At 46.1% G+C, this 18,357-nt stretch overlaps 1 protein-coding gene across 1 annotated transcript in view; it reads right to left on the reverse strand.

The window, feature by feature from the left end:
- gucy2ca (guanylate cyclase 2Ca) overlaps positions 1–3,206 on the reverse strand; it is a gene marked incomplete at both ends in the record, with an annotated part of 163,573 nt that extends 160,367 nt beyond the window's left edge. The window contains one exon of the mRNA XM_084329098.1: positions 3,059–3,206. Coding sequence (XP_084185224.1) covers positions 3,059–3,206 — 148 coding nt within the window. The remainder of the gene's footprint in view (positions 1–3,058) is intronic.
- Between the last annotated feature and the right edge of the window lie 15,151 nt (positions 3,207–18,357).

The following is an 18,357-nucleotide window of genomic DNA, read 5'->3' on the forward strand; positions in this document are numbered from 1 at the left end:
ATTAGCAGGCAGTGGGCTCAGGAGGCGGGGCTCATGTGCGCTTAGGTGCAGTCTATATGTATGGGTTCACAGGTGTGCAGCGGCAGGGAATTTGGGTAATTATCACAGGGAAGCCACACTATCTTTTTACCGTGCTCGTTTGTTTGTTTTCAGTTACATTGAGTCACTTTTTGAGTTTATTTTGTATGCTTATATTTTTCCACACCGCAAGTAGTAATAAAAACCTCTCAACAGTAACCAAGGAGAAGACATCATTTTATTATCAACAAGCATCACGCGTAGGAAAGAGCTTCACCCAGTATTCCCTCACTGGCAACATTTCTTGTTAGGTTGCCCTTACAACTCATATTTGCTCATATATGCTCCACACGCATGCGCACTATGAAGCCCCGCCCAACATCGCATGCGCAGTAGTGCACCGTACAGTACAAGCCCTGACGCCCCGCCCACGCACAGCAACACACAGTACAAGCCCCGACGCCCCGCCCACGCACAGTACAAGCCCCGACGTCCCGCCCATGCACAGCAGCGCACAGTACAAACCCTGAAGCCCCGCCCAGACATTGGGCTTTGCGGCTCTGCAGATATACCCTACTCGTTAAAAGGCATACTGGGACTCCGAAGGTGCAGTACCGGCCAGATCCTGCTAGTAGGCACTATCGAGAGTGCAGTAAACCCTGTTCCAGACCGGGTGCTACGTTTAAACCGCTTCGGACGGACGTTTCTAGTAATGGGAAACCTAGGGCTTCACCCGATCGCATTGAATCGTTTTCGGGACCCCGGATCCATATGTTGTGGTGGGTTATGTCGTGGACCAGATGGACATAGCATGGACCAGATGGCGATCAAATAATTGGAATATTCTTTTTGGAATACCACCGACCACAGGTAAGGACAATCTGACGTCAATTTCAGCTTGATCGTGCAAGGTTATCATACCCATCCCCCTGATTGGCGTGTGTTGTGGTAATAACGAATGACGTTATATAATCAGAAACGACCCCCCCCCCCCCCCCCCCTTTCATGCATGATGAAACATAATACCTATGATATAGATTTGATTTGAAAATAGTAGCGTGTCCAGGGATGAAACGCCAATGGTTTTAGTAGAATTCACGTTGCGCCCTGTAGCCGGCCTCCCAGGAATTAGCCTGGATCATTCCGAAATTATACTTATGTTCATCACAGGATAACGCGTGAACGTATTCATGAAAAAATAAATACCAATACAATTAGTAGTCTGTACTGAATTCATTGACACCTGCCAAAGTCGACATACTCTACGACAAACAGTTCATCACATAGGGGGCAGGGCTTATTTCAATGGACAATGATGGAAATTAATTCATAAATGGCTTTTAATCCATAGATATATCAACGACAATAGGTTCACTATGGCAATTCTAGTTGTAAAGAGGGGCCAGAGAGCTGATTTACATGAGGCTCTGAGCAGTGAACCTGTGTAGTATCACCCTCTTGTGGATTATCTTGTTTTCAATAATAATTGAAAATAAAATTGTATTGATTGCAGAGCCCTACTATAGCCTACTGAATATCTATTTCAATGGACAATGGTGGAAATTAATTAAAATAGTTTTCATTGACTGATGTGAAAAATATTCCAGGATTCACATCCCTGGCCTGCTGTCAGACTGTGCCACATTTCATCCACCACGGCCTTGTAGTGGGCAAGATTAGCTCCGGATAGACCCACAGACAGACACAACCAGATGCATACCCCCGCCCCCAGGCTACCACCTGGTGAAGATAGTCTATAATTTGAATGATTGGAAGGCGTTTTTCATCCAAATGCCATGTTCTATTCATTCATGGAAGCAAAGTATCCTCCTCCAAAAGTGACTGAAAGTAATAAGCTCCTATCCCAAATATGAGAAACAAATAACCGAATTATATTTCATAATTTCCATATTCCAGTAGATTGCATTATTAATTACAATTTAAAGCAAATAATCATTAATCTGTGATGAATTACAATTTTAAAGTGATCTAATGGGTGTGTTACATCATAACAAGGATATGTTGCTCCAATGCTCCATAGACAATGAATAGGATACTGACTTCATGGGCCCACAAAATGTTTTTGTGAACTCACACTGTGAATATACACGTCAAATGTATATACTCTCTTTTCTGGACTCTTTTTGTATCACAAACAGTACTGTATTTGCAAATCTGGTATGTCATAAATAGTACTGTCTATCTATCTGTATGTCGTGTATGTCATATTATGATGAATTGAAAATGGGGGACCCTGATGTAAACAAGACGAAAGTCTTTCTCTGGTCTGCATCCCCTTAACTGTACTCTACCCATTCTGCAATCTGTTAATAAAGTTTTCAATCAATCAATCAACACTCAAATGAGATTAAGCTGGTTGAGTAAACGTCATTTGTTTGTGAGATCTCAATTTCCTATTCAGTCAGTGCCTCACTCGCTGTCTATGGAGTAGCCCTCCACGTAACAAAAATGATAGTGATCTGTTCATCTGTCACAGTCATTCTCCTACAGGCTGAGTTGGACGATGTTAACTGTTCACTCGTGTTTAGCAGCCTGCGGTGTACAGCTGTACAGACAGTTCTGCATACAGTAGGGGTATGAGGTACAAAAATAACGTGGATTATTTACTGAGTCTGCAAAGCAAGATTACGGTCATTTGCGTGGCAAACTGAAAATGTGTGACAACTAGGCTACGCACAGTTTCCTCCTTCAGCACAAAGAGAGGACCACGTGGCCTAATGGATAAGGCGTCTGACTTCGAATCAGAAGATTGAGGGTTCGAGTCCCTTCGTGGTTGATGTTTAGCTGGTTTTCAGTTCAACCCTCAATGTTGTGATTGTCAATGACTCACGTGTCTCGCGATCGCGATCTCATTGCTTTCAATTATTTACAATATAATATTTATTTATTACTATTATTATGTATTATTATTTATTTTTAAATTGTAACTTTTTTTGGTCACGGACACAAAGTTACAAATAAATAAGTATACATTAACTAAACTAATACAACAACAAAAGCAAATTCTTGCCAAAATTACCTTCCGCGAGATTACGTGCTTTGTCCAGCTTTATCGCTCTGCGTACGGCGGCCTCCACATACTTCAGACTCCACTCGTAGGTGTCGTCTTCCAGCAGCACAACATTCATGGTAAACTCAGGTTTGGATTTCAAACAGTTGTCTAGCATCTGGTTGGCGACCACAGCGACAATCACGACCCCGAAGTACGTCAAACAGTGTGCCGTAGTAGTACTGGGCATTGTGGCAGTCGAGATGTTATTCGTTTTCCTCCAAAGTTATCTCCTTTCCGATTTCTACATGTCAACACACTCCTTCGATATTTATGTCCATTCGTCGGCTCTGTTTGGATCAGAGGCGGGAGGGGATGTTGAATTCAATGTTTTACATTTATCCACCCCGATATAGACAATATCCAGATAAGAGAAGCCAGGGAGCCAAAAAGGCTCTCCAATCTGCACTGAGCAGAAACCTATACTCTCTTGGACTCTTCCAACACTTGAACGGTTGTACAATTCCGTTAGAAGAACTCGCTCCTAAATCAAGTTCTTAGATCAAAAGTAATGCTGATTTAATACAGACGTAATAATCCCAGTCCGCTCCTGTTGAGAAAACGCAATATGAACACCTGTACCTGGAAGAGCCCCTGCACTTGTCTGCCGTGCGTTAATGAACAACCGTCAGATGATATAGTCTTTGCGCGCGGCGAAGGGGGGGAAGGGCGGATCCCTCGTGCCATCCAAATGTATTTATCTGTTATATATTCACTCACTGACATTGTAGCATATCATGTTTATACCTTCTTTCACAATTGTTAATGACTTCAGAAATATTGAAATATAAATGATCTTATTTCCTACAATGAATATATGACCCATATATCAATACAGACAGTAGCCTGCTTGTTTAGACCCAAGCTGAAGCAGCCTTCATAGTAATGATAGCTCATTCCTATTTACATTGCACTGTCGCCTACTGCATTGATAGTTGCTTAGGAAATAATATGCTAGTAAATACAAAGTAGAACTCACTACAGGAGATAGATAGTTATGACTGTTAATGAAACACTTCAAGACAACACCTGAAACAAAAGAGGTGTCACCTTGACAGATGCAAACCAAACGGATCAATACAGCAAGAAATCACTAAGTATCTTCAAGGTGACAATGGAATGAATATAACTATGTTCATAGAATGTTCTGAAAACTCCTTGTTCAGAGCGGAGGGGAAAGCTTACATGGTGAAAGGGGCAAAGGTCATAGGCCATAAAAGTCCTTTGTGTGGAGTTGATAAATATTGTCTGTAATAAAAGCAGGGTAGATTAGCCTATAAAAGTCTTTGCCAGACCACTCATAAAGAGATCAAGCGTCACACCATTATGTAAAAACGAAAAAGAATAGCCATCTCGTTATCATTGATGGACTATATCCGATTCCAAAATACATTTAGTTGGTTTGGTTTTATTTGTGAGAATGGACAGCATTACCCATATTCATATGGTGGCCATTTTGTTCTTGTGTCATGCTCAGGTTGGGTTCCTTTCCACCCTGTTCCCACCCATGTATTGCTTCCTTATCACACTATTCTCACCATATTATTCTCTGCTCTTTGTTTCCACATTGATGAGAGGAAAAACAATCATGGCTTTGTGCTTGGATGCAGCCACTGAAGGTTCACAGTTAGCTATTTTGAGAATTCACGTTATGTTCTTCCTGTGCCTATAGGACAGTTCAGGGGTGCACACACACCGCCCGTTCGTCTCAAGGGACAGCGGGCGGCAGTGACAGTACTAATACTAGAGGATGCCGTCACCAGCCCTACCTTAGCACGACTCAGCTTGACTACTGACTGTCGAATCGGCCCGGCAGGTGGTTGAGTGGGCTGATGAAGCTTATATCGCCACAGTACAGAATTTAGCGGCAACTAATAACATTGCTCAGCTGGCTGCTTTTCTGTCAAAATTGGTGTTGGCTGATGGGGTCTTGGGGATGGCCGACGTCAAGACCCTCGCTCAGGGTTTTGAGGTTATACAGCTTTTGATGCAGCCGCAAGCTATAACTGCAGGGAGAGTGAGGACGCTGTCGACCCTTGTTCACAGACATCTGTGGTTAGAGCAGTCTCCCCTGGAGGAGGAGAGGAGAATTCTCCTCCTCAGGGCTCCCCTCTCCGTGGTTGGGCTTTTTGGTTTGTCAGTGGAGGCGCGGGCGGCCTATGGCCAGGGCCCCATGCCGCCCCACACCTCACAGCCAGGGGTGAGAGCATGGTCTCGTCAGCGGCTGCTGTGAGACCCCCGACCGGTGGCCATGTAGCCCCCGCCCGAGACAACCTGTAAACAGGGAGACAGGCTCTCACAGTGCCGACAGAGACCCCGGCGACCGAGGGATCGGCTGAATTAGATGGACGCGCCTCCTTTCGAGGAGTAACCGTCGCCATCTCGCTGTGTCTAGCACACTCTCCGTTCACCCCCCCCCCCCTGTTACGTTACGGGACACAGGGCTCTGTTCTGTCCCTTCTGGCGTCGGGCCGCGTTTTCGCAGTGAAGCGTAGGCGGCCCGACATATCGCTTCTCATGAAGACAGGGGCTGATACCCAGCAGCTAGCTAGGCCTGGGTCTGTCTATGAGAATGTTGTACTGTCAGGAGGCTCCATCGCCACACGCTCGGTGTGTGCGCTTGGTGAGCCTGGTGTTATATGTGACGACGGAGCAGGTTCCCTGTCTCTAAAAAGAAAAAAAATAATTTGTCAGAGTGGGAACCCTTGGCCCGTGGGGTCACAGCGCGGGTTCCCCCAGCCCCGCCCTCGCCAGGCCGGGTATTACGCTTGTGCCTCCCCCCGTTTGGACTACCAGTCCTAGCAGCGGCACTGCGTCAGGCACGCGTAATTTGGGTGATAGTAATATCACTACAGGGCTACGGTGTGTGGGGGGCAAAATAGCTCTCCTTTAAATTACCTATAAGAAATCACGGAAATATCAGCACAAAAATAAAAATAAAAACTAAACCAATATAAAAATACAATACAAGATACACTAATAAAATAACATAAAATGAATTAAAAATAAAATAAAAATAAAGATAAAAATAAAAATAAACAACTGTCCTTCGGCTTCTCTACCTCCATCCACTTTTCTTCTCTTTTTTTTTTTCTTCCCCTAAACCTTTCTCCCATTGTCCCTTTCCTCTCCCTTACCTTTCATGCTTCCCATCCCTCTCCTCTAGACCCTCACACCCTCCAGGAAGTGTACAAACGATGTCCATGTCCCTTCAAACTGCTCTGTTTTTCCCTTCTGTATGTATGCCAGCCTCTCCACCGCCAAGCCCTCCGACACCTCCTTTAACCACTGTTCAGCTCCTGGTCTCTGTATCTCCCTCCAGTTCAAAGCCACCACTCTCCCGGCCCGCAACAAACAAAAATCCATCAATTTCCTCCCTCCAATACACGCTGGGAACCCCTCCGGGTACAAGTGCAGTACACACAACTCAGGATCGGCCGGGACCTCCACCTCTGTCATCTCCGACATGAGCCCCAACATCCCCCTCCAATATTCCTGTATCTTCTCACATTCCCACACACAGTGGCACAGGGTCCCCACCTCCACCCCACACCCAGCACACCCATCCGGGACCACAGGACAAAACCCGTGCAATTTCTCCGGTGCCACACACACTCCATGCATCCACCCATACTGCAGGAGCCCACATCTGGTATTGATTGAAAGTGTCTGTGACATCTCACATGCCCGCTCCCAGTCCTCCCCTGCCACCTCCACCCCCATATCCCTCCCCCATGCCCGCAAACTGCCCAAAGAGCCCCCATCCGATCCCGACAACAACACATCACAAAACCCGGACAACCGTCCTCCTCCCACCACACTGCTCCTCGCAAGTCCCTCCACCACGGACGTGGGTGGCTCCTCCGTGCCCCCGCCCCCCGAGACCACGCAGTTCCCGATCCGAAAGCACTCAAATCCATGTGATCCTGGGACCCCAAATGTGCTCACCATCTGCTCGAAGGTCATCAACCCTCCCTCCAAGCACAAGCCTTCAATCCTACCCAAACCTCCCTCCGCCCAATTCCCGAATCCCCCACCATTCCCTCCCGGCCCAAACTCCCCACTCCCCCAGACCGGCGCACACCCCGACAACCCATCCCCCCTACCCAAGTGCAAGTGCGCCCCGCGCCAGATCCCCACTGCATTCTGGAGGAACGGGCTCCCCGCACTCCCCACCAACAAGCCACTCTGTCGTGAACACACACGCGCGTCCAGTGCCATCCTTGTCTCCTACCCTTCCACCTCCATCCACGCCGGCACACCGCACGCCGAAAGCAGAACACCGCCGCCCGAGCTGAGCCGCCCAGCAACAAAGCCTCACATCTGGAAGTCCAAGCCACACGGGAGGCAAAGGAGTGCCAGTCTCAACCCGGGCCCCCCACCGTTCCACATGAAACGCACGAACATCGCCCCCAATCCCCGAAAGAAAGCCTCCGGCAAGGGCACCGGGACCGACCGGAACAGGCAAAGGAATCCAGGCAACACAGTCACCCCAACAACATTCACTCTGCCCATCATTGACACCAGCAACCTGCTCCATCCCCCAAGGCCACCCTCCACATCCGTCACCACCGGATCGCAACCACTCTGCACCAAGTCCTCAATCCCCGGGGCCATCTCCATCCCCAAACACGCAAACCCCCTGGGGGAGCCCGCAAACCGCGCATGCAGCGGCGCCCCCTCCCCCCCTCCTCCACCAAGCAACACAAGCGCGCCTGAGTCCACCCTGACTCGCCCCACATCCTGAAAATACCCCAAACCCCTCCAGCATTTCGCCCGCACCTCCAACCGAGGCATCCAACTCTGTTAAGTATAGTATTATATCGTCCGCGAAAAGCGACAGGCGATGCTCCACTCCCCCCACTCTCATCCCTGCGATTCCCGGGTCCTGCCCAACCGCGAATAAAAATAGCAACGGAGAAATCGGACATCCCTGTCCGGCAGATCCCCGCAGTCCAAATGGCGCCGACACCCATCTCGACCACCGGGCCCGTGCACAGAATCCCGATCCATCCCACACATCCCTCCCCAAACCCGAACCTCCCATGTGCCCCAAACAGACATCCCCACTCAATCCTGCCAAATGCCCCCTCGGCGTCCAACGACAGAACTGCGCGGTCTTCCCCGTTCCTCCCAGCGTGAAGAACACCCAGCAATCTCCCAATGCCATGAAATCCCTGTCCTCCCAACACAAATCCGCTCTGGTCACCTTCGATCAGATGTGGAATCGACTTCTCCATGCGTCTAGCTAGCGCCTTACATAAAATCTTCGTATCACAGGACATGAGGGACACAGGACGACATGAAGTTGTGTCTGAGGGTGGCTTTCCCGGTTTTATAAGTACCGAAATCATCGCCGATCTTAAGGATGGAGGCAAAGTCTCCTCCTCATATGCTTCATTGAACATTTCCAGTAGGTGGGGTAGCAGTTTCCCTGCGAATCTCTTGTATATTTCTGTTGGTATCCCATCTGGGCCTGCCACCTTCCCGCTATTCATAACCGTAAGCGCCTCGTTTAATTCTCCTATCGTTAGCTCTTGGTCAAACTGTTTCTGTTCCTCCTCCGTTATTTTTGGGAATTCTAACTTGTCCAGGAACTCATTTAGTTGTTCTGTGTCCTTTGGGTATTCCGATTTATATAATTTTTCATAATATTCTTTAAAGGCGTTATTTATTTCTATTGGGTCATTCGTTTCCACCCCATTCCCCAATTTTATCGTATTTATCATCCTTTCCGTTTGTGCCTTTCTAATTCTCCATGCCAGTATCTTGCCTGCTTTTTCCCCTTGGTCATAGTATGATTGTTTTAGCCACTGTAAGTCCGATGTTATCTTTGTAGTGGATAGATGCTTGTACTGGGCCTTTAATACCCGCAGTTCTCTCTGTTTTGCTGGGTCTTCTCCCCTATATAGCTGTTCTTCCACTTCTTTTACCCGTCTTTCTATGTGTAAGGTTTGGTTCTTTCCCCACCACAGGCTTCTTGAAGTACTGTGATGATTGGTCCGCTGCTCTCCCACTCGCTCTGTTCCTTTAAGCCTACTCGCTCTGTTTTCCTTTAGTTTTCTGTTAATCATTGCATTCCCCTATTCACACGCTTCTTCCCATAGACGTCGTTGATTGGTGCTCCCCCAACCACACGCTTGTCAATCACATCCCTCAGCTGTCACTGCTTGTCAATTAAGCATTCCCTGATTATTTATACCCCGTTTCCCCATTCAAGTTTTGTTGGATCGTTTTGATATTTCAGTTGCATTCGCTGTTCCTGCTGCCTGCTGTTGTTTCCCTGTGCTTTGCCTCCAGGATATTCAAGAAGCACTCCTCTTGGACACCCTTTCCCCGAGGCGACGCGCTCGCTCCGTTCTGTTCCAACGCTCTTTACGCACAACGCCTGGGTGAGTTTTTTATGACTGTCTTTGATCCAATTCCGTTTTTCGTGTGTTTATATAACACTGAAGATTTCCAGCTTTTTATCAGACAGTCACTCACCCAGCGTTTAGCCTTTTTTGGATTGTTTCATTGGGATAATATTTTGGCCTAACATCTCCCACTGTGTGTTTACACACCAAAGATATTATCACATTGGATTTGTATTTTGGGACTTCGCTCACAGTGTTTATTTTGCACCGAAGATATCTATCACTTGGGATTGTGTTTTGAACGTTACTCACAGTGTGTATTTACACCGAAGATTCAGTCACTTGGATAACTCTGTTTTCGGGTACAAGTCACCTCTCCTGTTCACCTGCTCTGTTCCACCTGCACTCTGAGTTAACTCGCTCCCTCTCTCTCTCTCGGTCCCGCAACCACCTCGGAGATTCTGCCGAGAGAAGTCTGCAGAGCGGCTCTGACGTCAGCGTCTGCTTCCCCTGACTACCATCCCGGGAGAAGCTGCAGAGCAGCAACATTCATCCTTGCTTGTATTCCAGTCTTTGTTTTGAACTCTTCCAAGTCTGTGCTGTTTATTTAGTCTTAATAAACAAGCCCTTGTTTTTGGCAACTCTGAATCCTACTCTCTTGTGTCGTTGCGTTTGGGGTCGGTGTCAAACCATAACATTATGTCCTCCATTTGCTTATAGTGTTCCTTAGATTTATGTTTAGTATAGCTTATCATCTCTCCCCTTATATACGCCTTAAATGCCTCCCATCTCATCGTTGCACTTGTCTGGTCTGTATTTATGGAGAAGTATATGTCTATTTTTTCATCTATAAAAGTCATACATTTCGGGTTGTTGAGCCACTTGGTTTGGAGTCTGAATCTAGGGGGTGCCTTCGCTATTTCCGGCATGTTCATAGTTAACATCATTGGAGAATGGTCAGACAGTAATCTACTGTCATATTCACTTCCTGTAAATTTATATACCAAGCTTGTCGAAACAAAAAAATTGTCTATTCTCGAGAACGATGGCCTACTTAGTAATTTTGAAGCGCACGAATAATCCTTCTTGTCTGGGTTTAGCTTTCTCCATACCTCAACCAAGTCGAGGTCATTCATAAACGTATCTATCACTTTCCTTGTTCTTCTGTGGGAGGTATCCATTCCCCCTGACTTATCTATTTCCGGTCTCCTCACACAGTTAAAGTCTCCCCCCATGATGAACTGGCCCGTGAGAGTTGCCATTTTCATAAACAGTTCTTGAAAAAACAGCGGGTCATCATTGTTTGGTCCATATATATTTACTAGGTTCACCTGCGTGGAGACTATAGTACCGCTTAATATTATAAATCTCCCTCCCGGGTCTACAATTTTATTTCTTAAAGTAAATGGTATCGACTTGTCTATTAGTATCATTACTCCTCTAGCTTGTGAGTTGAATGGCGCCGACCGCAGAGTATACCTGTCCCTTCCATCTATTTTCGACCCTCTTGAGATCTTCCCCATTGCTGTGTGTTTCCTGTAAATAAACTATTTTTGCTCCTGATCGTTTTATCTTCCCTAGAATCTGTTTTAGCTTAATAATGTGGCTCATCCCCCTCACGTTCCAGCTCATATATTTTATTTCGTTCCTACTCATCCTTATGTCCTATGTTGCCCACTCTCTTCTTGCCCTCCTCCCCCCTCTCTCCTCTATGTTTTGTGATGTGGTGATCCAGCCGAAGTGTCCTGTAATAATAAATAAAAAAAGAGAAAAAACACAAGTACCCCCAAACCCCACATATAAAGCTAACGTCCCCCCCTATTGGGCACGGACCTCTGACCCTCCTCTTTTCCGACTTCCTGCAGGTCCTTTCCTGCTTCCTTTTGACAGGATGCATCTTACCTGCCTTTCTCCTTTTCCTACCGCTCTTCCCTCCTAGTATGCTCTAACCACATGCTCCCTTTTTCTCATTTCTGCTATTTAAAGTCCAACTTGACTAAGCTATCTTCAACTTGATCCTGTATCCCTACTCCCCCCCCTTCCTCCTCCCGTAACCATCTCGAGGAACCCTCTATTTCAGCCTCTAAACTCCTGGATCTCTATCACCTTAAACCTTGAAACATTGAAACAAAACCATTGAAACAAAACCAAATCCGCCACCAACCGGGCATCGACCATATCCAATACCTGTTAAGAAAGGGGATATGACCTACGAAAACCTCTAAGCTATACCCTTTACCCATTAAGAAGGGGGGTATCTTTTGTAGAGTTAAATCAGAACTTGCTGTACCTTTATGTATTATACCCTTCCCCCCCCCCCCTTCCTCCCCAAATCCCAACCATCCACTCCTCCTCACGCCTATGTTGGGTCCTTGACCTCTCCGTAGTGTCCCTATATAACTATCCCGTTTACCTGTCTGTGTGTGTCCAGTACCTATACTGAACGGTAGAGGTCGCCAGACCTTATACCCTATACATTTTTCCCTATTAGTTTCCCCTATCTAAACCAAAAATTGCAGTGCCTTTATGAAATATACATTTTCCCTTCCTTCCCCATTTCTAGCTAACCACTCCTCCTTCTGACTATGTTTGGCCCTCGGTCTCTCCATAGTGCCCTTAACTAACTATAACTACTTAACTATAACTGCACATTCCACATATTGAAAAATAGAAATTTCCCCTTTTCCATAGTATATACCATTCTCCGCTTCCCCCCCCCCCCCCCCCCCTTCCCACTTTTAAGTTGGGTCCTTGAACCTCTTATTCCTACGTAAAGCCCCTATATATATCTTATATTCATATCAATTATCCGGCAAGAAGGGGGGCCTGCCATATATATACAAGCCTTTTCCCTTGCATTTCAAGGATGGGGGTATTTCTCCTAGAGAATTCAATCAGAAATTACAATCCATAGTGTCTCCGTATCTGCACAGCCTATATATTGAACCATTGAAATTGGCCGATTTTATAGATTATTATTATTAATCTCCTGTTGCTCTTCTTCTGGTCCTTGCCCCGCAAGTGTCTGTCTCAGTCGCGTTGGGTCTGTCCCCACCGTCATACCACAGGCTCGTCGTGCTTTTTCCGGAGTATCACACAAAGTAGTTCTTCCTTCCCATGTCACCTTCAGAATGGTTCCTCTCACAAAGCCCGTCCGTCCTTTCCCCTGAAAGCAGTAGTCTCTCACTTCCCTGTACTCCTCCCGCTTCTTGACCAGGGACGGGGCGAGATCTTGGTATATCCTCACTTGTAATCCTTCGTGTGTCAAAACTCGCTTCTTTTTTTGCGATGTCTAGCATGGCTTCTTTGTCCCGTTGGTTGGTGAATACCACGATGAGTGGCCTCCTCCCGGTTCCGTTTTCGCCTCTCTTTTTCCTTCTCGCGGGAGCCCCTCTGTACGCCGCTTCCAGCCTGGGATTTTTAGTGAAGACTCCTGCCCCCGCTAGCCCCCCGAGTATCTTTGAGTAGTATTCTGTCATTGTTCCTCTCTGTCCTTTCGGGTCTTGTTCCTCTGGTATGCCGATCACTCTCAGATTCTTCCGTTTAGCATAGTTGATCATATTTTCCATATTCTCTCCCATCTCCTTACTGTCAGTTCGGAGCCTCTGGCACTCCCTCTCCCAGCGATCCTGGTCCGTAGCTCTGCTATCCAACGAGGCCTCTCTTTCCGTGTATTGTCTCTCCTGTTCCTTCATCCTCGCTTCTAGGTTAGCCACGGTAGCTTCACATGCCTCCATCTTTCCATCCACCCCGTCTTTTATCTTTCTTTCCCAACCTGCCAATAAAGTTTTGTTTTGTTTTTCCAGCTTTTCCTCCAATCGTGCAAATTCCCCCATTAACTGCTGGTCCCTCCTTTCCGCTTCTTCCTTCAACAGTGCGCGCATGGCCTCCATTGTTTGTTGGTTTCTCTTCTCGGCTTCTTCTGACAAGAGCTCTCTCAATAGCGAGCGCATGTTTTCCATTGTCATAGCCGTCTTTCCTTCTCTCTCTCCAGTCTCCACACCCGCTGCTATCTCTTCCTTGCGTACCTCTTTGCTAGCGCTTATTTCAGCCCTACTAGCCATCTGTGTCCTGGTGTCTACCGCCGTTAGCTTCTTGCTAATCGCTCCTAAGCCCAAAGCCTGGCTCCGGTACATGGGTCTGTCTGACTGTGCCTAGTGGAGCGTCTATTTATCTCCGACTCTCCATCGCCTTTTCCTTCCGACTCAGAGTTTTCCATTTCATTTTCTCAATAGAGTAGTCTTGAAACTGTTTTCCCCTTCGCTTTTCTCTGGGGGTATCTGGATTTAAGCCGTGTTTTCAGATAGTTTAGTCAATTGTCACCGGGAGCATGTGGTGCGAGCTGTCTACTGCACGGCCGCCATCTTGAAGTGTCATCTTATCTTATCTTATCTTCGTGTAGCATATTCTATATTCTGTGGTTCTTTTTATTCACTCCGCAGTGTGTTCTGAGTTATGTCGTGTTGTGGAATATTGTATTGTAATACTTGGAACCCTCAGGTTTCTGCCCTGCTGGTCATCAACCAACCAGCCGACCGACTGGCAGTGGCAGGGTTATAAATGTGTTAAATAAACAGCTCAGACATGATAATAGCAGTCACTGTTGGTCTGGGAGATCCAGCCATTTAGTCACATCAGCACATCAGGTGTCATCCTGAGCGGGCTTCCGTTCCTGTACGGTACACTCATGCCCTGGTGATTATCAGATGGAGGTAATAATAGTAATGTGTCGAGAGGAACAAGATATCGTGTTTTTATTGTCCCATTTAAAGCCATTTTGATGGCAGACGTGATGAGAAAATATATGGCAGTTTAGAGTGGTTGTTATTGTTACTCAGAGACGGGACCTGCCCGAACACTTTCCTCTGAGCAAATACGCTTTTAAAGGGGAATGCCACCCATTTTAAGAATTCACAATATGTTCTTCCTGTGCCCTATAGGACAGTTGAGTCAGTAGTGAACACACACCACTCTCTCTTAGAATATTCTCTGAACCCTCCAGACTGGCATGTAAAATCTGGGGCAGACAACAATTGGGACTTTGATGGGGCTTTGATTTTATGAGGCCTTGAAATATTTGTGGGGCGCTCTTACACCCAAATGAGATTTGAATTGTGGTTCAGACCTTCTAGCAGTACTCGAATGGAAACCTCATTTGGGTGTAAGAGCTCACACAAACATTTTATGGACCTCATAAAGTCAGAGCCCCATTCATTGTCTAGGCAGCCCCAGATTTTACATCACTGATTGGACTGTTCTCTCTCTGATTTGTAGTTTCAGGAGAGAGTGGTGTGTGTTCATAAATACTGACTGAACTGTCCTGGGGCACAAAAATAACATATATAAATTATATAAAATATATAAATTCCCCTTTAAACTATTTTGGGGAGGCACCCAAACTGTCTGTCTGTCTGTCTGTCTGTCTGTCTGTCTGTCTGTCTGTCTGTCTGTCTGTCTGTCTGTCTGTCTGTCTGTCTGTCTGTCTGTCTGTCTGTCTGTCTGTCTGTCTGTCTGTCTGTCTGTCTGTCTGTCTGTCTGTCTGTCTCTCTCTCTCTCTTTTTGTAATTGTAACACAGTGTTTCATCAGCTTTCAACCTTTTAGACATGTTGATGAAAGAGCCCAATGTCTCTCTTTCACTTTCTCTCTTTTTTTCTCTATCTTTTTTATTATTATTATTATTATTATTATTATTATTATTATTATTATTATTATTATTATTATTATTATTATTATTATTATTATTATTATTATTATTATTATTATTATTATTATACAATTATTTATGATACAATTATCAAAGCCTGTACTCCAGAATGTACTCATGCACACACACACACACTTTCAATTTCAAACCTTTATATAAACTCGAAAGGCAACTGAGGTTTCCCTAACTTTCCTTTTTCACCTCTTATGTCTTTTCACTTTACGTGAGGTTGGTTGGGGGGGGAGGGGGGGGGGGGGGGTATAAACCATTCCTTTGCATGTGTTGTATCCATTCGGTGAAATTCTGACGGTGCGTGTGATGAGGAGGTGGCGTAAAACAAGTGCTCCCATCACTCAGGTGTCCCCTGTACGCACCAGCGTGATGACACACGTACGTGGGACTCCGCTCTATCAGGTTCGTTAGACTGACGCCCTCAGCTCCCTCGGCGTCAGAGCAAGCATTTACATATTCCGCTCGTCGCAGGGGGGCGGGGGGGGGGGGAATAGGGGTTCCCCATGCCCGCCCACTCAGAAGAGTAGGGTTGGCGTTCCCTGCCATAATAAACTTCACAGGTTTCGAGTTCTCTTATTGGCCCGAGGGGTATGCCTGTGAGTTGGGGCTTGCGTGGTTCAGATCCCAACTCAGGTTGTTGAGTGAGGTCTCTGCGGCATAAACTAGCGTCTTCCCCTCTCATGAGAGCGGAATTAGTGACGGGTGTTTTTTTTCCCAGTCTCTGTGTATAAATCCTGTGTCAAGGATCCTTGCGAGGACCGGTCTCCCCCCCGGTTTACCCAAATAGGGGGGAGAGACGATGGGTTGGGGTTCTTTCTTATCGAAATTCACCCAACGCCGTTCGCAGGTTTTACGAGCCTATAGCGCTGTTATCGGGGCCGCGGCTTCGACCGGATCAGTTCAACCCGGTGTCCGCCGGGTCACAGGCGAGCGCTGCTCGTACAATATATTCTGTTAACCCGAAGGGCCCTGTGCGTTTCCGGGGGGAAATGCCAGGGCGGACCTGACGCCACGGGGCATCGAGGTACTTTTTTTTAGCAGTCAGCCCCTCTAAGCGCTCCTGTGTAGCTTACGGTCCTCCAGGCACAGGTCGAGCCATGCTCTTGCTACCTGTCAGCCTGGGTTAAGGGAGCAACCTTCTGTTTTGGGGTGGTTGTCTCCCCAGTATGCCGGTGGCAGAGTCAACTCACTGGCAGAGTCCGGGTTCAACCCCGACCCCACGAGAGTATGCCCCCGCATGTTTATGACGTCTGCCAATTGTGTCGAACTCTTTCTCTGAACCCCGACCCCGCGAGATACAGGCTTACTGGCAGGGTCAGGGTTCATGGCAGAGTCAATTCAGGGTCCGGGACCCCGACCCCGCGAGATTATGACCCCACGAGATTATGACATTGTACACGGCATGAAGGTGCATGTAGCGAAAGCTTTCATGGTTACAACAAGTAACGAGGTAATATCCCAGCAGAGCAGAACGCTCACAAGAACTCATGTAACTAGGGTTATAGGATAACCTTCGTTACGATCTGGCAGCATCATAACATCTGCGGCCGGGGTTATGTAATCGGCCCACAGACGTCAATCAGCTGCTCCGCTGACATCAGCACACCTGAACTCCATACCTGACTAACGAGAGAGAGAGAGACATTTACATTTACAGTAGCTGACGCTTTTATCCAAAGCGACTTACAAGTTCTGTACGACAAGTCATCAGGAAGGGTACAACTCTATCAGCTGAGTAACAATGTTCATCAAAGTGTTGCGTGTTACAGTGTAGGTTAGTTTATTAGGACAAGTGCATGACAGTAAGAGAGAGAGAGAGAGAGAGAGAGAGAGAGAGAGAGAGAGAGAGAGAGAGAGAGAGAGAGAGAGAGAGAGAGACTGTGACATGGACAACAAAGAAAAAGGATAACAAATCACTTAGAACATGTTCAACAACCATCTCTGACAACAAAGATAGAACAGAATTTTGCCAGCTGTGCCAACCAAATTTATAGACCTTTTTCAAAAGACGTCTGTTGCTAGGGGAACAGCTTGGGCCCAAGTTTATTTCCTGTAGATGTTGTATCAGAAAACATTGAAACAGTAGGTAAAAGGGTAAAAGGGTTTGTGCTCAAATAACCAGAAATGGAGGTGCTGCTTAAATATACGCAGAATCCATGAGGTGTGAAGCACGACACACAAAAATATAGGTTTTAATAAAGTAATTAAAACAGTGACACTGCTAGGACTGCTTCATCAGACAAACAAATATAGCAATGGGAAATTAATTTTTAAACATGTACAATGTTTATGCTGTCGAGTTAGAAAAGGTCTATAGAACTCGTGCAATCAAACACACTGCTCCAATCCACAGCTGGCCTTGTAAAACCAGCCATGTGTATAACTTGAGAGCTGTTGCACTTTATATGGTAGTTATGATAGGCTAGTTTGTTCACAATGTAATTTTCCTATACTTAAAAGCTGTAAAACCCTGTATACCGCAAGTCAGTATATCCTGCTTGGTGGTCACTTATTACAGGTATGTTCACTGACTGTACATAATAGTAAATGATGTGGATGGGCTTGTTACCAGTCCAACATAGCCTTTAGTCTGCCCCATATAGCTACTGTCTGGTGAAAACCTTGTACTATTGCCAAAAGGGTAAACCTTTCAGCAATTAAGGCAAACAGTTTACAGTTTGACACCCATGTATTTTTTAAGTTAGACGTTGGGTTTTTGAATGGGTTTCATGATCCTTATTTTCATAGAGAAAACTGAAACATCAGTAATGGTGGCACCAGAGGAAAGGTCATTGCTCAACAATAGGTTCCTTCCTCTTTGGGTCATGAATGTGCAGAGCAATCTTCATGGCAATCCGGCCATTACTTCTCAAGATATCTTGTTCTCAGTTTGGCCTGATGATGGTGCTAGAGGAATAATAGCAGGTGTCTTCCTCTACAGTTCAATAATGTTAATCACACATTTTCTGACTATACAACCACAGGGTAAGGAGATATGCGTATTTGATGATTTTAGCCTAATGCTGGTGTTACAGGAAGGGTCACATGTGTATTTAGCCAGACATGTCAATTAAGAACAAATTATTATTTACAATGAATATGATGGCCTGGCGAGAGGACAAACGGACCTCTTGAAGGGTGACAGGGAAGAAGGGGACATAAAAATTATATTGGATTTTTTTTTAATTAAAATAAA

The sequence above is a fragment of the Notolepis coatsorum genome (assembly GCF_963971535.1).
Source record: "Notolepis coatsorum genome assembly, chromosome: 14".
In the NCBI taxonomy this organism is placed as follows: Eukaryota; Metazoa; Chordata; class Actinopteri; order Aulopiformes; family Paralepididae; genus Notolepis; species Notolepis coatsorum.